The 20,174-nt window shown below is 46.9% G+C and overlaps 1 protein-coding gene across 1 annotated transcript in view; it reads right to left on the bottom strand.

The window, feature by feature from the left end:
- The window catches only part of LOC146816603 (cysteine-rich venom protein-like), a 138,931-nt gene that overhangs the window by 83,270 nt on the left and 35,487 nt on the right, over positions 1–20,174 (bottom strand). Inside the window, exon 5 of the mRNA XM_085609533.1 lies at positions 17,362–17,507. Coding sequence (XP_085465659.1) covers positions 17,362–17,507 — 146 coding nt within the window. The remainder of the gene's footprint in view (positions 1–17,361; positions 17,508–20,174) is intronic.

The raw sequence follows: 20,174 nt of genomic DNA, 5'->3' as shown, positions 1-20,174 counted from the left end.
TCACAGAAAGAGCTCCGATATGTTTTCAGAAATGCCTCGGATAGATGCCAGCTGAGGGAGTGAATCACAAAATGGCTTTTCAATGCTCATATAGTGTGACTTATAAACAGTTCGTACCCAGGCTCGCAGAGAGACAACCGCGACCCGTCCACTCGACTCACAGAAGCCGAACTACGAGCCGTCCGCTCCCAAAGAAACAGATTGGTCCATGCAATTTCATCATTTCAAAAACAGAAGATATATACTGTGGTGTCATATGCAATTCATTTTGGATCAACTTCATTCAAAACATATATTTGTTGAACTTTATGTTTATTCAGTTTAATGTAATGTATGTCAATTGTTATGTCATTATGCACTGTTGGTCATTATATACGTTGTGATTTATATGTTTTTTGGTCAGTCCTGTACAGTATTAATATATATGTGGATTTAAATACAGTTTAAAAAGGAAATTGATTTCTCAGTTTTTTCAAATTAATCATCTCTATATGTGTGTGTAGGAAAGTGAAAAATTCAATATTTATTTAAAACATTTAATGTCATTTAAACTGAGCGTATTCCCAACAGAACCAATATTTTTGCTTTATATACACACCCAGGTTCTGAGGGTCACTGGGTTACCCCATTACTCTTAATGCCCAAAGAAACAGCAGCGTAGTAGCCCGCAGAGGTAGAGGCACAGCAGCTTACTAGCTCGCAAAGGTAGACAGCTGCGAGCTGACGGACTGGCTTCTAAAGACATAGCTGCGAAGTGGTGATGTTGGGCACAGTGCGCATGAAAGGGTTATCTTCCTACTGGTGTCATGGAGTGGAAGTCGTGCTGCCTGGCGCTCACCTGTTTCTCCTTTATTGTTAATAAATCTTAAACCTTCACTGCATCCAAATCATCATTACACAGAGCTCCGCTATATTAAATTGCCCCCGGAACCTTTCTTTTATATTTTCACTCGATACGAGGCACAAGATGGCTGCTAACAGTTACTGGGTTGAAGTGTTAGCAGCCAATCAGAGGACACTTCCTGCTTTGATGTGTTAGCAGCCAATCAGAGGCAAGCTCATGCTCAGGAGTTAGGCACCGACCAGATATATATATATTTTTTTCCTTTAATCTCTCAAAAACTACTGAACGGATTTACACCATTTCTACAAAACCGTGCTTTCTGGACCAAGACCTTTCTCTCGCCAAATTTGGCGTAATTCCATTCAGCAGTTTGACCTGTAGCCTTGTCTAAAGTTTCCTATAGAAAATGCTTTGAGAAAAACACATTTTGACCCCCCCTTTTTTCTCAGCCCCTCCTTGGCCAATCACCCCGAAAATTTCAAGATAGGAGCTGATCAAAAAAGAGAAACTTTTTGAAAAATTTCGTAAAGAATCGTCAAACGACACCAAAGTTATAAGCAGATGGAGGGCTCCAGGAGTGGAGCCGCGCAACCCCCATCCTGGACCTCGCTGTGGGGACCCCAGCAGGCCCCCGCAGCTCCAGTGAGCCTCCGCTAGTATTTTTTAAGAAATGCCCCCGGGACCTAGCCCACCCCGGGGTCTCAATAAAATAAAACACGGGCACCCGTGACCCCAGCGCGAGTTGCGCCAATTTATTTTTTTTTAAATGTTTTTTGTTCCCTGGGGGGTCCTTCTGGGACTCCCTGAGCAGGCCTAGGGGGTCAGGGTGTTTCTACCCTGCCCCCTTCTCTTCTTTTCTACCTTTGTTTTCTAGAGACTCGCCACAAGATGGCCTCCAACACTCCCTGGTTTGGAGTGTTGACAGACAATCACAGTGAAGCTCGTGCACGGGACTTAGGCTGTATAATTATATTTTTGCAAATGATAATAATAATTTCTATATATTTTAAATCGATATTCTTGACAACGATATTCTTGCACTTGATATTTCCATTCCACGATATCTTTAACTCGATATTATGATAAGTCAAATTTTTTACCCTCGATATTCTGTCTCATTACCATCAGCGCAGGAGCTCCCCTGTGCAGAGGTGGTCGTTCTTCAAGATTTGCTTCAGTCTGCCTAATTTCTTGTAACCTTCTGCTTCATTTGCAGCTGGTTTCAGCCATTGCTGTTGTTTTCTGTTTTCTGTGATGATCACTGCTGGTTTTCTCGCTCCTTTCCCTTCTGCCTTCCAACAGCCCCTCCCATCTCCCAGCACCACTTATGGAGGCCGCGGGTGGCTCCATTAAGCTGCCCTCAACGACATGGTCTGCCTAATTGCTGGCAAACTTCTGTTCATTTCCAGTTGGTTTCATCCACAACTGTTATTTTCTGCACCAATCCTCACCATTTTTCCCACTCCTTTCCTCCCCAAAAACCCTTCCAAAATTAGTCCCAGGACTACTAATGGAGGCCGCAGTGGCTAAAGGCAAGCCCATCTGCACCCGTCTGTGCCTGGACCACGCCCAGTGCCCGGAACTCTGGTCCTGCCACCACCGAAGATACTCTGCCTTCCGAGCTCCAAGCTCTGGACCCAGGACACAAAAACTGATGCTGCACCTCTTCACTCTCCATGGTAAGACATTTTTCCTGTCAGCGCTGCCCCTTCTCCTGCAACAACAATGCTTCAGCATGCAAGGAAACCACCCCACCCCACCCCATGCCAGACCAGCTCCAATGCCTCCCACTCAATGCACGATCCCTCTGCAAGCACGCAACCAAAATCTGGGACACCATTACCTCCTTCACTCTCAATGTCATCTTCCTCACAGAGATCTGGCTAAACCCCCATCTGCACTTGACATCGCCACAGCCACACCTGACAGCAACAATTTGTACACTGAGAGCACATTAACAAGCATGGAGGGGAATCATCATCATCGACAGCACCAGCACCACAGACAACATCACCCTGATCATGGAACACTTCAATTTCCAACTCCAAACCAACAGCAAAACCACCATCAGAGGCACTCTTGCCTAGAGACCTCCAGGACTGCGTGCAAGTTTCTGCAACGCCATTCCTCACTTCATCATTCCACTCACAATCTACTCTGAAAACTATATCTTCCTCTGCTACCTCAATTTTCACCTCAACAACCCCAACAACACTAAATATTCAAATCCCCTATTGAACAAGGGCAAAATTAGCCTCACCCAACTGGTCACCAACCCCACGTACATCTCAGGACACACACTTCATCCCATCTTCATGGCCAGTGACAGAAACAAGTGCAGCCATGTCACCGAGATCACCTGGACTGACCAAACCATCATCCACTTCACCATCACAGCACTCCCAGCACTGCCACCAAGCCACCCAGCACCTTACACCATAGTTGGACAAACATCTCAGGAAGCTAAATGACTGAAGCCCTCAACACCTTCCGCCCTCTCACCACAACCAACTTAGAACAGGCAGTCAATAACTTCTCTGCATGCATCACAGAAAACCCACCAAACCCAAGAGGTCTGCAAAGGAAACCAACTGGTACACTGCGGAACTAAGAACCATGAAGCCCACCGTCAAACAATTCGAAAAGAAATGCCGCCCCAGCAGGAAGCCCATGGACCGAACAACATTCAAAACAGCTCTAAACCTATACCACCAACTCTTGAAAAAGACAAAAAGAAGCATCCGGGCTGACAGCATCAAAGCAAGCTCGAACCACAGTGAGGAACTCCCCTACATTATCAGAGTTTTCCAGCCTCGCAGCCATCAAATTGGCCATCACCCCTCCACAGGAACCATGCAACTCTATGGCAGACTTCTTTAATGACAAGATCTATGCCATCTACAGAATCTTTGACCGCAACCCACTCCCCCCTAGTAACAAGAAATACAACCAACTGCTCACCACCTGGGAAAAACTCACCACACAAGACACAAGAGACATCATGAACTCCGTCCACTCAGGAGCACCCATGGACACATTCCACTACCATTTCTTCACCCTCTGAAGCAATACAATCAGTAGCAAGCTCACTGCCATCCTCAATGCATCCATCAACACAGCCACCTTCCTAAAGAATGGAAACACCCAGAAGTCAAGCCCCTACTCAAGAAACCATCTGCTGACCCCAAAACACCCAAGAACTACTACCCCAACTCACTGCTACTCTTTCCCGCCAAAGTCTTGAGAAGGCTATCAACTGCCAACTCACAGAACACCTGGAGAACAACAATCTGCTAGAGTACTCCCAATCAAATCCCTATCAAAAATAGTATTTCTATAGTGCAACTTATCTCCCGGGGTATCCGGGTGTTGTGCTTCAGGTCTCATTCAAAGAGCCAGCTCTCGAGTCCCTTTCTGAAGTGGATGGGAGGGTGAGGTGCGGAGGTGGAGAGGGAGGGTGTTCCAGGCTTTGGCGGCAAGGTGAGAGAAAGAGCGTCCTCCATGCGGTTGGATTCCGCACCAACCACAGCACCAAACCTGCCCTTATTGCAGCCACAGATGACATCAGATCCCTCCTTGACTAAGGAAAAACAGCAGCACTGATCCTCCTTGACCTCTCTCCAGCTTCAACACATTATCACCTCACACCCTGATCAGAAGGCTTCACACGATTGGAATCCATGAAGATGCCCTCAAGTGGATCACCTCCTTCCTCATCGGAAGAACTCAGAGAATATGCTTTCTTACCTTCACCTCAGAACCCAAGAACACCATCTGCAGTGTCCTTCAAGGACCAACCCTCAGCCCTACCCTGTTCAACACCTACATGACCCCCTGGCCAACATTATCAGATCGTACGGACTGGTCATTATATCCTATGCTGATGATACTCATCTCATCCTCTCTCTCTCAGTAGACTCCTCTGCCCAGCAGCAGCTCCTCTAGCACCTGAATACCTTCATGGGAGATAAACTATGCGATACAAATTCAGATTGATTCATCGATTGAATGATTTAATGGAAAGTCGAAGAACATCCTCTGGAGCGGCTCCATGGACTGCGGGAACAAGAGAGGGATCGAGAATGAACCTTGGATATGGACTGCAACTTGAAGCGGTCCTGACTAGGAGTTTGCTTGTGCTTGACAACATAGAGTTCCTCCCTTGTGTTCCCTGATAACCTTTGGATTCATCGCAGAGCAGTCTCCATAGTCCTTGGAGTTGTGGCTCGACCCCAAGTACCACAGGCACACCTGATGGGGATTTGCCACACACATTTGTTTGCAAGTCTCTATAGGGCTTACAACCTGATCGTTTTTAGGGGTGACATCCCATGCTCACTGAGAAAATTTGATAAAATCGAGGTAAGTCTCAGAGATATGAGGAGCTCCGGATCAACATCTGGTAGTGTGGAACAAAAGGAACTGATGACAGTGCACAGGGGCGGCACCAATATATGAACCACACATCATTTCAGTGGTGTAAAGATGTTGGTGTTAAGCCAGTCTGACTTCTGGGGAGTATTCAAAAGTTGAGGGATCTGCTTCTAGAACTCTCTATCAGAAATTAACATGCAAGGGTTCTCTGAGCACAAGCATTGAGCAGTGACAACAATAAACATTTTACATTTATTATTGACCCACAGAAAAAGGGACTGATTCACAAACTGCATTTTGTGGTATGTTGAGTAGTACTACAGTAGTAAGACTCACCTACCAAAAAATGCAATTCACAAACTTATATGCACAGAGAGTTTCCCCATGTGTGAGGAGATATTAGCACACATATGTATACATCTTGGTAATAAATTTGAGAGGGACAGTGGTAGTGGCTGGAAAAAGGGAAATACTTACTCCTAATTGGAAGGGGCTTATCTATTATTTGCATTTAATAAACAATAATTAAATATTAAAATACTTGTGAGTTTTTTCTATTAAACTAGTATTTTTAAAATGAACTTAAAATATGTATTTATTGAACACCTAATGTGACTCGTTAATGTGATGTAATATTGTATTTTATTGATTCCAGTTTATTAAAATATTGTTAATTAATTTCCATTTATAATTGATATATGTGTAATTCTTTAAGATTTATGATCTTTATTTGTTTCCCCTGTACCTTACAATATCAAGACAACCTCCCCAGTGGCTGATATCTGAGCCTATATTTTGAAAAGCTACTTGTAATGACAGTACATAATTTGTCAAGTCAGTCTTGGATGTCTCAACCCCATGAACTGAGGAGGTGGAGACTTACAAGTCTGGACTTAAAATAAATCTACACCTAGAAAAGGTGAATAGCGACAAATGTGGTGATGCATGTTACAATTAACGCATTCGATAGTAAGGGTTGGAAAACAAAAAAATGTTGACTGGCGTCTCTGTTTCATGTTCTTCATAGTAAGTTAAGGCAGTTTTTGGTGCACACAGCCTTTTCTATCCTATTATGACAGTAGATTTCTGGAAAAGGAAATATGGGACAAGAATGTTAATGCATATTTGTTGCAAACCATTTTGTTGTGGTGGTGATCTGCTCTGTTGTTTTTTGGGCTGCACTTTTTTCCTGCAGTATTGCAACGTCATGTTGCTGTGTTGTACTCTGCCTATTGTCCTGCATCGATTGTCTACATTATTGCGTTATGTCATGAAGTTTACCTTAGATATGTCAATAAATGCTTCTATAGTTCCAGGTAAAATCGGCACATGCCTTCACACCCGCCATGAGAGGCAACAATTTACCACTGTCAAAATATATAAATTGCACTGAGCCTGCTCTTTCACTATTTAGGACATCTGTCAACCCTATATAGTGGCCGATACTGAGCATTAAATAGGTGCTGACAGTACACAGTTTATGTGAATCAACTAGTGTAAAATTCTTCTATTGGGAAATAAAGCCAGCTGTGCAAACATGCTTTACATTTTTATCTCCTCAGGGAAAACATTAAACTCATCGAGAAATCCCTCTACTTTGCCCCAAAAATGTGGGTGTGTTACATCCAGCATAGAGCACGCATGTGGGAGATTTCGGAAAAAAAATTGAGGGAATGTATTTTCGTCATTAAATCATATTGAAACAGAGGCCATTTTAGGATGAAGACCACTAAAATAAAGCTATTTTTGACTTTAAATATCAAAAGTCTCCCACCTGAATCACTTCTGCTGGCATGAATGCTCTACATTCCCATCCTGAAAGTGGAGTTTGTCCTGCCTTGGAGGGAGTAATGTTTTGGACATTTCGATGTCAATCAAAATTGGCTCTCTTCTGCCCACTACACCTTAGCAACAATTCATGATTGAAAAGAGACCAATACCAAGCTAGATCTGACCATGTTCTGGTTATTAACAATGGTCCTAATCACTAACAACAGTTGGCAACATCAGGTTGTGAACAGCTAGATGAAATGAACATGGGTTTTTTTAGACCATTACTTGCAAAAAGCATTACATCTTTAGGATTCGACGTCAAAACCAATCTTAACTTGACTTGACATAATACAGAAGACAAACTAGGATCAATTGATCCTGCTCCACAAACTTAAGAACAGTTATCCAGTGCTCGGCTGATTTCACCTTGCTGTTGGAAAAACTCTTTTGGCCTGTGTCAGATCCCGTTCTATTGGGCCACAGGGTGCACATGGGCCACTGGACGACAATCATAGGGGTATCGGTTGTTTACCATTGGTGTTCATGTGTCCGTCCTGCTATGGCTCTGCAAGCTGTCCCATAGACATGCTACTGAACCTGTCTCTCAGGGTAGAGAGGAAAAGTCAAAGACTTCTGAGGTGGGAAGTGTGGGGAGCAAGAACTCAAAATTCTCCAGACAATCAACATACTAGTGCTTATATCAGTAGCAAAGAAAGTACCTTAATCTTACAGCAAAATGAAATGCTACACAGTTGCAATTTGGAAGCAGTTACAGGGTGATAATCTCATCTACCAATCTCAGTGGAGTGCTGCACCTCTACATACACTCTTCTTTCTCTAGAAGTTCTAATATGTATTGTCCTTCATAGGCACTATAGACATATGTATTGATCAGACACTGATGAAGTTCACTCTAGCTAACCACACTGTCTAAAGTATAGATCACTTTATTAGTTCATGGCATTAAAGTTCCATTCCAAAGTCTACTGTTCTTATGACTGATGTAATCTCTAATTGGCTTCTGTTCATATACGAGCACTCAATATTGTTTTATCACACACGGGAAACCGCTTAAATGCGGGCGCTTTAAATATCGACAGGTCTCTTCTTTCACACGTGTTGACGCTTTTACGTCAGACGCCTCATACCCGTAGCAGCAAGCACCTCGCGGCTTCGGTACTGAATCAGTTTACTTCAAGTTACACCCGGTAAGATTGCCACATTGAACTTCATGGAAGCATGCTTGATTAACTTTTCAGAACAACGTTAGAGTCCGTACGATGACTCAGCTTGATATTTGATTACATTTATCTTACTACAGTTACAAGCTCTTCCCCGGAAACAAGCGGTAAGCCACTGGGTTTGTGGGCTACTTAACTAAATATTTTTTGGGCGGTTTACATAGACCCACATCCTTTGTAACAGCTTGGGTTTGTACCCTCAGACTTGTGACAGGCGACCGTACGTGTCCTCATGAAAGGTTGCTGCGGCATACGTAACCTCCTAGACGCGCCCCGTGACATGCTGGTATTTCAGCTTTTTAGGAGATAGGTGAGCAACTTTTTAATGTCACGGATAGTATTTGATTACACACTTGGAAGCACACACATTGCCGCATGTTTGAACACATTCACGTCACCCGAACGCGTGCACACTCTAACCCAGCATGGGGTTTAAAAGTTCATAATCGCTTTGTTTCACAATTCCAGATAGCTTAAACCACTATTACCTCTACGTCCCTCGTCCTCGACCCAGTCATCACTAATGAGGTATTCCACAAGACAGGAAACAAAACAGGAAACGCTTTGTAGGCTCCACCCACCCTCCCGTCAGGGGCTATAAGAACCCAGCCAACCAAAAGCACATCCTGTTTTGTTTCCTGTCGGTGGACCTGACGGGGACGCTGGGGTAGGTGCCGGGCACTTACCTGCTTCGTGGTGTCTTGTGGTGTCCTTCTCTGCTGGGCTTTTAGCGGCGCTGCTGGACCTCCGTGGGACTTCGTTGAGTCGGGCTGCGGGGCTTCCTGGACTCTGCAGGTTCCTGGTTGCTGGTCCTGCTGGGCTGTGCTGGCTTCCTGGGTGCCTGTTCCGCTGGTCACGTGAGTTTCTCCTTGCCTTTGAGGAGCGCCTGGGTGTCTCTGTGTGTTCTGTTTTTTCTTCCCAGGTTTGGAGCTCTGTCCTCTGCTCTGTTCTGTCAGTTGTGGCGGTTGGTTTGGAGCACCCGGGTTTGTGGGGCCGGGCGCTCCTTCTGCTTTCCTTCCCTGCCTTCTGTGTGGAGCGCCCGGGGTGGGGTCCGGGCGCTCCATTCTCCGCTGCATTTCTGGAGCACTCGGGTTGGGGTGCCGAGTGCTCCGATTTTCTGTGGCGGTGCTGGCTACGCCCGGGTGGGCTCCTGTTGCGCTGCTCACCTTGGTCCTGGGAGCACTCGGGTTGGGGGCCGAGTGCTCCTTCGTTTTCCGGCAGTTTTGACAGCGCCCGGGTGGGCTCCGGTTTCGCTGTTTTTTCCTGGCTTTGCAGCGCCCGGGTGGGCTCCGGTTGCGCTGCTTCAGTTCGTGGATTGTCTGCCTTCGGCGCCCGCGCGCTGCCTTGTTTTCTGGTTCCAATTTTGGCCACGCCTTCTTTTGCCTTGGTTTCTGATTTCTGCCGGGTTGTTGGGGGCGGGGTTTTTCTAGGTTCCTTTTCTTGAAAAGGAGGTTGGTTGTCTGTTCTCTGTCTTCGCTGCTCCGTGTTGGTCTTGCTGTTTTGCTCTTCTAGTTACTTTTGGCTGCTGCTTTGATGGGGAAGCATCATAGGAAGAGGAGGCATGTGTCTCCTGTGTCTTCTTCCTCTTCTCCTCTGGACAGTGCGGATCCTGTTCCCCCTGGGAAGCGTCCCAAGCTGGATGATGACCGTTTGAAACGTCTTATTTTGGAGACCTTGTCTGACCTGAAGTCCTCCAAGAAGACTGCTGGGGGTCGTTCTGGTGGGAACGCGGCCCTTTACGCTGACATTTCCTCTTCGGGATCCTCTGATGATGCTTCTTTGGGTGCGGTGGATCTGAAGGGAAAGTATGTCTCCAGGGAACTGTTGCCGGACTTACTTTCTCATGTGCGTGAGAACATGGGGTTCCCGGATGACGCTGTGGCCAGTACTTCTTCGGATGCAGTTCTACCGCAATTTAGGAAGCCTGTTACGTCTTCGTTTCCTATTCATCCGTTTGTGATGGATGTACTCTTGAATGAGTGGAAGGACCCTGATCATATTATGTTGCCGCGCTTCATGTCGAAGCTCTACCCTTTGCAGGACATGGAGGAGTCCTTTCCTGAGTCTGTGCGTGTGGACTCCATTGTCGCTAGTTTGGTTGATCGTCCTTCCATGGCTGATGATAACATTCTTCGCGATGGTGTGGATAGGAAGATTGACACTGCTTTGCGCAAATCCTATGCTGGTTCTCACCTCGCCATCCGTTCTGGTATCTACGGTGCTTATGTGGCTCAATCACTCTTGACTGACTTTAAGTCTTTGTTTTTGTCTATGCAGGAGGGTGGTTGCTGTCCGGACTTGCTGGAGTCGATGGAGAGACAGGCTGAGTTCCTTTCGGATATTGCCTTTGATTCTGTGCGTGCTTCTGCTCTGTCTTGTGGTTCCTCTATCGCAGCTCGTAGGAATCTGTTGCTGAAAGGTTGGAATACTGATGCCGCCCAGAGGTCCATGGCCTTGCATTTGCCCTTTACCGGCCCTCGTCTCTTTGGGGATGCCTTGGAAGACAGACTGCATAAAGTGTTTAAGGAGCGTAAACATTCCTTTTCCTTCCGGAGGCAACCTTCACGTAAGGATTTTTCCTCTTCGCAGGCCAAGTCTTTTCGTCAACCTTCCCGGTTTCAGCAGTCCTCCTTTACAGGTTCTCGTGGAGCTGGTCGTGGTTTCCCTCGGAAGTTCCAGAAGAAGCCTCCTCGTGATGCTGGTCCTGGGCCGCAGCGTTCCTGACTATGCCCCTCCGTTCGTGGGTCCCGCTGGAGTGACGCCCATGGTTGGTGGGAGATTGAGGTTGTTCCTTCCAGCCTGGCGTCTGTCAACCTCGGATCAGTGGGTGCTGGATGTCCTGGACCGGGGGTATCGGATCGAGTTCCTGTCCCCTCCGCCTCCCTCGGGTGTGGTGCGGACTCCGACTCCCTTGTGCCGCTCCCGTCGCCAATCCTTGCGGGACGGTGTTCAGGCCCTGTTTTTCAAGAACGCTATTGTTCCCGTTCCCCGGTTGGAGTGGGGTCTGGGGACCTATTCGATTGTCTTCCTGGTTCCGAAGGTCACCGGGGGGTTCCGGATTGTCATCAATCTCCGGGGCCTGAACCTGTTTGTGAGGAAGATCCCGTTCAAGATGGAGACTTTGCAGCGGGTGGTTCCCCTGATTCAAGCAGGTTGGGTGTTTGCTACTCTGGATCTCCAGGACGCCTACCTTCATGTGCCGGTGGCCCGGGAGGATCAGATGTACCTGCGTTTCTGCCTGGAGGGTCATCATTGGCAGTTCTGTGTCCTTCCGTTTGGTCTCCGGTCCGCTCCCCGGGTGTTCACCAAGGTGGTTGCTCCGTTGGTGGCCCTTCTTCACCTCCAGGGGGTGTCGGTGTTCCCCTACCTGGACGATTGGCTGCTCCAGGCTCCTTCCCCGGAAGTCATGACTCAGCACCTTTCTTTGACCATCCTTATGCTAGAAAGTCATGGTTTTCTGGTGAACTTTCCAAAGTGCCAGCTTCTTCCTGCCACTCGACGGACTTTCATTGGGGCCATCTTCGACTCCGTCCTGGGCAAGGTGTTCCTGCCGGATTCTCGGATTCGGCGTCTTCAGTCCCTGTTGCGGATCTTGTTGTCCCAGGCTGCGGCCCCCCTTCTTCAGTGGCTCGAGCTTCAGGGTCATATGGCCGCTACTGTCTTCACGGTGCCCTGGGCCAGGGTTCATCTGCGGCCTCTGCTGTGGCATGTTCAGCGTTGGGTGCCGTTTCCAGTTCGGGACTATGCTCTGTCTGTGCCTGTGTCCTTGGGGGTGGTGTCGGATCTCCAGTGGTGGCTGGATTCCACGAATCTCTCGAAGGGGATGTGGATTCACCTGCCGCCCCCTTTGGTGTTGACGACGGATGCCAGTGCGGCCGGTTGGGGGGCCACGTTGGGACAGTGGTCTGTTCAGGCTCGCTGGCTCCGGATGGAGTCCCGTCGCTCGTCCAATTGGAGGGAACTGTCTGCTGTGGCCAGGGCTCTTCGTTTCTTCCATTCCCGTCTGCTGGGGTGCAATGTCCTGGTGAGGTCGGACAACACCGTGACTGTGGCTTACATCAACCACCAGGGCAGTACTCGCAGCCCTTCCTTGAATTTGGTGGCTTGTGCGATTGCAGGTTGGGCGGAGCGTCATCTTCTGGCTCTCTCGGCTCAGCATATCCGGGGGGTAGACAATGTGGTGGCGGACGCCTTGAGTCGCAGGTTTCCATCTTTCCTCTCCCTGTGTCTCTCCCCCAGGGTGTTCCGGTTGATCTGTCGGAGGTTCGGGACTCCCCTGCTGGACTTGTTTGCCTCCCGGGCGGATGCTCAACTCCCCCTGTTTTGTTCTCGGGCCCCGGAGTTGGGTGCTTGGGGGGTGGAGGCGTTGTCTCTTCGGTGGCCCCCTTGGTTGCTGTACACCTTCCCCCCCTTCCCCCTGATTCCTGCCTTCTTGCTGAAGGTCCAGAGGTTGGGTGCCCAGGTGGTAGCGGTCTTACCTCACTGGCCGCGGAGGTCCTGGTTCCCTTTGTTGTTGAGCCTGGCGGTGGGCCCTCCTTGGATTCTGCCACGTTATCCGTCTCCCCTGAGGTCCCCCTCCCCTTCCCTCCTGGTCCCTCTCACCTTGGCGGTTTGGAGGTTGAACGGTTGTCGCTTGGGGTCCGGGGTTTGCCTGATCACCTCATCACTGTGATGCAAGGGTCTCGTAGGGGTTCCACTTTGTCCTCCTACTCTAAACATTGGGCTTCTTTCTCCTCTTGGTGTGCGGGGCTTGGTCTCTCTCCTGTCTCTTGTCCTATCGCTTCCATTCTGCAGTTTTTCTTGGATGGGTTTCAGAAGAAATATGCCTTGTCTACTCTGAGGGGCCAGTGGGCTGCTCTTCGGGCTTTCCGGGATCCGGCTTCTCTTCCTCCTGCGGATGGTTTGTTGGTTTCCCGTTTGTTCTGGAGTTTCTCTCTGTCATCTCCTTCTTCACGCTCTCCGGTTCCTCCTTGGGATCTCTCTTTGGTCTTGGGTGCTCTGCAGTCTGCTCCTTTTGAGCCGTTGGAGTCGGTGGACCTTAAGTTTCTCTCTTTTAAGGTGGCGTTTTTGGTTGCTGTGACTTCTGCCAGGCGGTTGGGTGAACTCACTGCTTTGCGTTGTTCTCCTCCCTTTTTGCGTTTCTTGGATGACGCGGTGGTCCTTTCTTTGGATCCTGGTTTTGTTCCCAAGATTCGTTCTAGGTTTCATTGCTCTCAGGAGTTGATTCTTCCTTCTTTCTGTCCTTCTCCTGCTTCCCCTGCTGAGTTGTTGCTTCACTCTTTGGATGTGCGGCGTGCTTTATCCCTTTATGTTGCACGGTCTGCGGGGTTCCGTTCCTCGGACTCCCTTTTTGTGACTTTTGGTTTGGCTGGTCAGGGTAAAGCTGCGTCTCGGCTTACTCTTGGTCGCTGGATCAAGTCTGTTATTTCTTTGGCTAATCAGGGATCTGGTTTGCCTTGCCCTTCTGGTGTTCAGGCCCGTTCCACTAGGGGTGTTTCTGCTTCCTGGGCTGCTTTTCATGGGGTTTCCCTTGATGAAATCTGTCGGGCTGGGACGTGGGCCTCTGAGTCTACTTTTGTGAGGCACTATCGCTTGAATTGTGCTCTGTCTGACCGACCCAATTTCGGTAGTGGTGTGTTGCGTGCTGTGGAGGTTGTTCCGCCTCCCTGATTCTGTGTTTTTTTCATTAAACTATTTTTTGCTGCACGCCTCTTTGTGTTCGGTCTCTGTTTTCTGTGTGGTTTGCCAAAGGCCTGTTGTTGGGGGTGCTTTGGTATGCCTCATTAGTGATGACTGGGTCGAGGACGAGGGACGTAGAGGTAATGCTATGATTACTTACCGGTAATCCCCATTACTCTTAGTCCTACTCGTCCTCGACCCAGTCATACTTCCCGCCCGCCCTCCCTGATCAGGCCTTTGTTGCTTGGTATGTCAGGATGTGCTTTTGGTTGGCTGGGTTCTTATAGCCCCTGACGGGAGGGTGGGTGGAGCCTAAAAAGCGTTTCCTGTTTTGTTTCTTGTCTTGTGGAATACCTCATTAGTAATGACTGGGTTGAGGACGAGTAGGACTAAGAGTAATGGGGATTACCGGTAAGTAATCATAGCAATACCCTGCACGGGTGGTTTCTCTTCTTTTTGTCTTCTTCTCATCGACTCTTCATACTATGCATGATATATGCAAATCCTATCTCGACATGTTCATGTATTATTCCTTGAGAAGGGCAAATGTAACAAAGATTGTTTTGTCCTGTGTTTTTGTTGTAGCGATACGCGGAAACCTTGTGATCAGTTTACCATCTATTATGATGTTTCCCTGAAGAAGGGCCGGTGAACCCGAAATGCATTGGGAATTGCATCGTATTGTTGTTTCCATGAGACACAATAATCAAATTGTTTTAGATCAATAATTGTAATATACAATATTTGTTATTTGATTTACTTACTGTGGAAGCTACACAGAGGCAATTTTTTGAATGTATTTGATTTACTTCTACAAAACATGAAAATATAACCATATTCAGAAACTGCATGTTAAGTGTTTTTTATAAAGTCCGATTAATTTAGAATATAGATTCAGATAAAAATCATTTAAATTGTTGAAACCACACAGGACAAGGGCAGTGCATCTCACAGGTCTGGGAAACCGGGTCTCCTTTATTGTAATCTCTAATTAACCAGACTTTCAGACTTTTATTGGCTAGTCAAGTTTTATCTGCTTAATGAAGGTGTGGCTCCTGTTTTGCTGGCAGGTGCATTCTATGAACCTACTCTTGCAGCAGCAGCTGTGCTGATTCAGGACTTTAGCTGCCACCTCAATGAACAGAGGTGCTACCGGTAGGGGCTCAACTTGCAGGCCGGAATGGCAGCTGGTCATCTTCAGTAGTTACATTCTTCCATGCAAGATGCAGAAGGTTCCTCGGACTTTGCATTTACAGTTACTGACCGGTTTTCCAGTGGGTGTGTGTCTTCAGCAATAGTAGCCACCCAGCCTGGGTCAGTGTTTTCGCATTGGTGGCAATGTCAGTTTCTGTTTTCCCAGCATCTGGCAGCAGCACCAGTCTTTCAGCCCATGGTATGAATGTAGATGACACAATGCTGTTGTTTACAATGAGTAGTACACTGGGAAAATGACATGCGCTTCTTGCATCACTCCCTCTGGCAGTTTGGGTGCTGCTCATGCCAGAAACATAGGGAGCTACTCCAAACGGAGAGTCTCTCTTGCATTGCAAGGTTTCCTAACCTCTCTGAGAGGCAGACAGGTGTCTACGTGCTCAGCAGACCGTCAGATTCTCCACCAAGAAATGCATGCTTCAGCTAATATTCATCACCTCCAGAAGACCAGCTGTCGTGTAGACACCAGCCCCCAGTGCAGGGGTGCATCTCAGTTTACCATGTAGGGGATATTACCATCCAGCAGCCTGCATCCTGGAGCCTCATCCGACACCCCATGTTGAATGTTCTTCACGTCTCACCAACAGTGGCGTACGAGTTTTTGGGGCTGCAGCCTTCCCCACTCTTACATGCATTTGCAGCAGGGCAACAAACACAATAATTGACACCCCAGCACCCTGCCTCCCCACTCTTCCATGTGGAAGCCGGGTGGCAAAGGCAGGGACTGCCACAGGGAGCAAAGTGTCTAGCTACTGCACTGCTCACCAAAGGTATTCTGGAATTTCACATGATAACTTAATCTCACAAATCTCTGCTAGCTTTTCCACACAAACACTAGGTACAGACAGCATTAGACAGGAATGTCAGAGAGAGTTCAAACAAGGTAGTGAAGTAGTGTCCATGAATCACCTTCAAAACTATGAAAAATATCATGTTATAAGCATTGCTGCTGGAGGAAAGCTGAATGTTCTCTTGTCAGTGGAATGAGGAGGTCTGGTGGCCAGAAATATGGAAGAAATATTGATCCCGTTGTCGAGTGGTGAGGGCATACTTTGGGAGACTCACAAATAGGAAATCTTAGCAGCCAAGTATGCTCATTAGATTTCTTAAAATAACCTGGAGTTATGGAATTGGAGGTAGAAGAATATTGTTCTGATTTTCACTATCCAAAGTCTAAGGGGTCCATTAGGATGGTGGGCGGACTACAGTCCACCCACCACCCTAGCGGTGCGGAGACCGGCCGCCAGTGGTTCGGCAGTCCGGCACCGCCAATTAGGATGCGACCGCCACCGTGGCGGTCGCATCCTAATTATCCCACATATACAACATTGTGGCGGGCGGTGCTGTGAGCAGCACCCGCCACAATGTATTAAATGCATGTTGTGCATTGACATGCACAACGCGACAGGCACCGCGTGGTGCCTGCCACCTTGTGTTTGCCAATGTAGGGGGGTACCATGGGTACCCCCCAAGTGCATCCCCCACCCCCCCACACCCACGGGGGGCCACAACGAGCCCCCAAAGTGATTCCCGCATGCATTTCCATGGCGGAGTCTCTGCCATGGAAAGGCATTAATCCGCCAACATCATAGTATGGATGGCGGTGCCTGCAAGGTGCCGCCACCATATTGCAGGCCTTTTACGCCCAGTAGGCAATCTTGACGATTGCCTACCGGTGGAAAAGCAGCAGACCGTCTTTCCGTCCGCTGCGGTACCCCCCGCCATGCTAATGTGGTGGGGGTAAAAGGCCATCTGGCAGGGTGTTTTGGCGGGCAGATCGCAACCACCAGTCCGGCGGTGGCGATCCGCCCGCCATGCTAATGGGCCCCTAAGTGAAGTAGCTAAGCAAAGAAGTGATGCTGGTGTGTTTTTGTGTGAAACAGTACTCATGACAGGTGAGAGAAGGGAAGAGGGAAAGATTCAGGATTGATGGGTTAAAGGAGGTAGATCAAGATATGATTTATTTTTTAATGGAACTAAAGGCATCCATATCTTGTATGAAAGAGGCCTTTGAGATGTAAGTGTGCCAATGAGCTTGAAAAGAGAGGAATGCAAATAATATGTAATTAACATACAGGTGGAGGATGGAAGTGTACAATGAGAAGAGTAGAGGGCACAATAGCGAGTCTTCAGGGAAGTTGATGAGAATTCAAACAATAATATCACTGATCATGGACAAAATACCTCATTTGCAAACAAAATAAGACAATGAATATGGTCTTATCTAATTGTTTTTACCTGAGTGTAATGCCCGACTACAAGTCCTCGAGCCTTTGGACCGTGACCAAATGTAAAAACTTGAGACTCATTTTCCCATACTTTAACTGCATTCGTCCATGACACGCAATATGGGGACAATAATATATTTTCACCAGAGGGATAACCTGAAATGAAATGAGCTACACATTACTGAGCTGACAATCCAAGTTGGATACAGTACACCTTGTGCTTGATTCACAAAGATAATCTCACACATTTGTGTAAGTTTATGTTTTTCTGCAATTCAAGAAGCAATTATAAGAGTACTATGCTTATGACTGCCTGGTCCTGATACACAAAAGTGAACTTACACCTTTTATTCTTTTTACTACTCACAAACTACCAGTTAAGAGTACGTTTACAGCTGCAGAGACTTCGCAGTCGGGACAGAGAACTCTACACATAACAAGATAGAGCTGTCCTACATTTTTATGTCAGAGTTCTCCCCCTGACTGCGGAGTCTCTTCAGCCTTAAACTTACTATTAACTCGTAGATTGTGAATACCAAAAGAAACGTAAAATTACAACAATGTGTACATTTACCTTGATGAATCAGGCCACATATCTCTTCATGTGCAGATTCTCTGCCACATGTGCAGAGACTCTGAAGTCGTAAAGATACTACTCATAAAATTCCATGATGAATTGCAAGAAAATAAATAAAAGGAAGTAAATACATGAATGGCATTATGTACTCTCTACTTGAGCTCACAAAGAAGCGGGTTTCCAATTAGAATAGAAGCAAAGAAAGTACATTTTCTGGCTCAAACTTACTTAAGATTTGCATTGACTCTTGCACAATAAAAAACATCCAAAAGTGATCCAAAGAAGAGCAACCAGCAGCAAAGGATCAACTTTGACATGCAGAAGCTATTTTGTGCTGACAATTGACACTGTCTTTGCACCAACCCGCTGTTAATTTATACAAGCATGCATATCTTTGGTGGGCGAGAGCAAAAAGCAAAGGTTTAGGCACAAAGGCAGAACGTAGAAAGTAGCGTTATATGGTTTTGTGCTAAACCTTAGAGTATTCAAGAACAATCAAGTAGTATATCACCTTATACGCTAATGTGTAACTTATGCTTTCAGTAAAACACATATTTTATGTGTCTTATCCCTGTGGAATTATCTATATATTGGAATTTGTATTGAGAGTTGTAAAAGTTCTTACTTAAAACCACTGTCTTGCCTTTAAACCACAGTGCGAGGATGAACGTCAAGTGGATCAGATAGATTTAGTGCAATCTCCCCTAATTAACATCATAACAAGATGACTCCTAGTAAATCAAATGATGCACTTTTTCCTGTTCTTCACACAACACAGTAAATAACTTTTCATGCAGCCCAACATTACCTGATTGACACTCCGGGGTAAATTTATTAACAAATGACATAGCGCAATGCAACAATTCACCTTGCTGAGCTGTTCTGTATCCTACTTAACATTGTACTGCACTTTCCTATCATTTCCTAGCACTGGCACACAATGTACTGACTAGCACCAACACATGCACACTTACATGATGTTGCAAGGGAGCCTGCGTAGTAGGCAGGATTGTTGTTGAGCAGGAAGGAGCACCTTCCTACACATAAAATATGCTCGGAGGCATTTTTCTCTTTCTATGTGTGTTGCAGAATGCAACACACTTAGAAAGAAGAAACAATGAGGAGAAATAAAGATATTTCTTTTTGTTAAGCCTCTGGTGGGAAGACATACAATTCAAATGAATTCCCACACTCCACCCTTGCAGTGTAACACAAGGCAGAGACTTGGTGCCTTGCTTTACACTAGATTTACTAAGCCATGCAGGGTGACCTTGCATGGTTTGATAAATCTCATTGTAGGCCTTGCGTGTGCAGGGTATTAGAATTGGGATTCCTGGTTGGCTGAGGTATGCACCCAGTCTGGGCGGGAACCACGACTCTAGTCAGGGTAAGCTAGATACACACTAAAACATCACCCGCTTGTAGGTTAGCTCAGACCAGTCAAGCTTATCTAAAGAGGCAATGTGTAAAGTATTTCTGCAACACACACACACAGTAACACAATGAATACACTTCAACAAGACTCAACACAGGTTTAGAAAAATAGTGAATATTTATCTGAGCAAAATAAAACCAAAACCACCAAAATCCAATCAGTAGAAAGTCGAGGTATGAATTTTTAAAGTTTAAATGCAAAAATAGTGCTTTGAAGTCACTAGTGGTTGAAAGGTTACTTGAGGTCGCAAGGGACAAGTGCGAATCTAAAGTTCAGGCCGAGCGTGATTGAGGGCAGGCTGGTTACAAGACCCACACAGGGCCCACTGAGAAAGAACATTGGATGGAACAAAGAGTCGACACTGAGGGCACGATGTGTGATCTATTCCTCGCAGTTGGGTCCCTGCATCATCATTGAGCTTCACTGGAGTGAAAACAAAGCGCCAGCGTTGAATCACGTGAAATGTCCTCATCGGGCCATGCAGGCTGTAGAACCACTGTTGTCGAACAACCTCTGAGTCGAAGGGTGCTGCATCTGATCTGACTGTCACAGTGCCCACTTCTGAGGTCCAGAACTTGGAGAGGTCACCCCAGGCAAGAGTAGGACTCACTGAAAGCAAAGTTCAGCATCACAAGCAGAATTGTAGGAAGTATGTTGTCTCCCTGAGACTTCAGACAACAGGAGGCAAGCCAGAAAGCCCTTAGAGATCACTTGGAGGGAAGGCAGAGTCCAGCTATCTTTCAGCAGAGTGAGGAAGCACTAGACAGCAGGGCAACAAACAGAAAAGCAGTCCTTCCATAAAAGCAGTCTA

This window comes from Triturus cristatus, chromosome 6, assembly GCF_964204655.1.
Source record: "Triturus cristatus chromosome 6, aTriCri1.1, whole genome shotgun sequence".
NCBI lineage: Eukaryota > Metazoa > Chordata > Amphibia > Caudata > Salamandridae > Triturus > Triturus cristatus.
The sequence above is the reverse complement of the archived record's forward strand: the minus strand, read 5'-3'. Positions and strand labels throughout refer to the sequence as shown.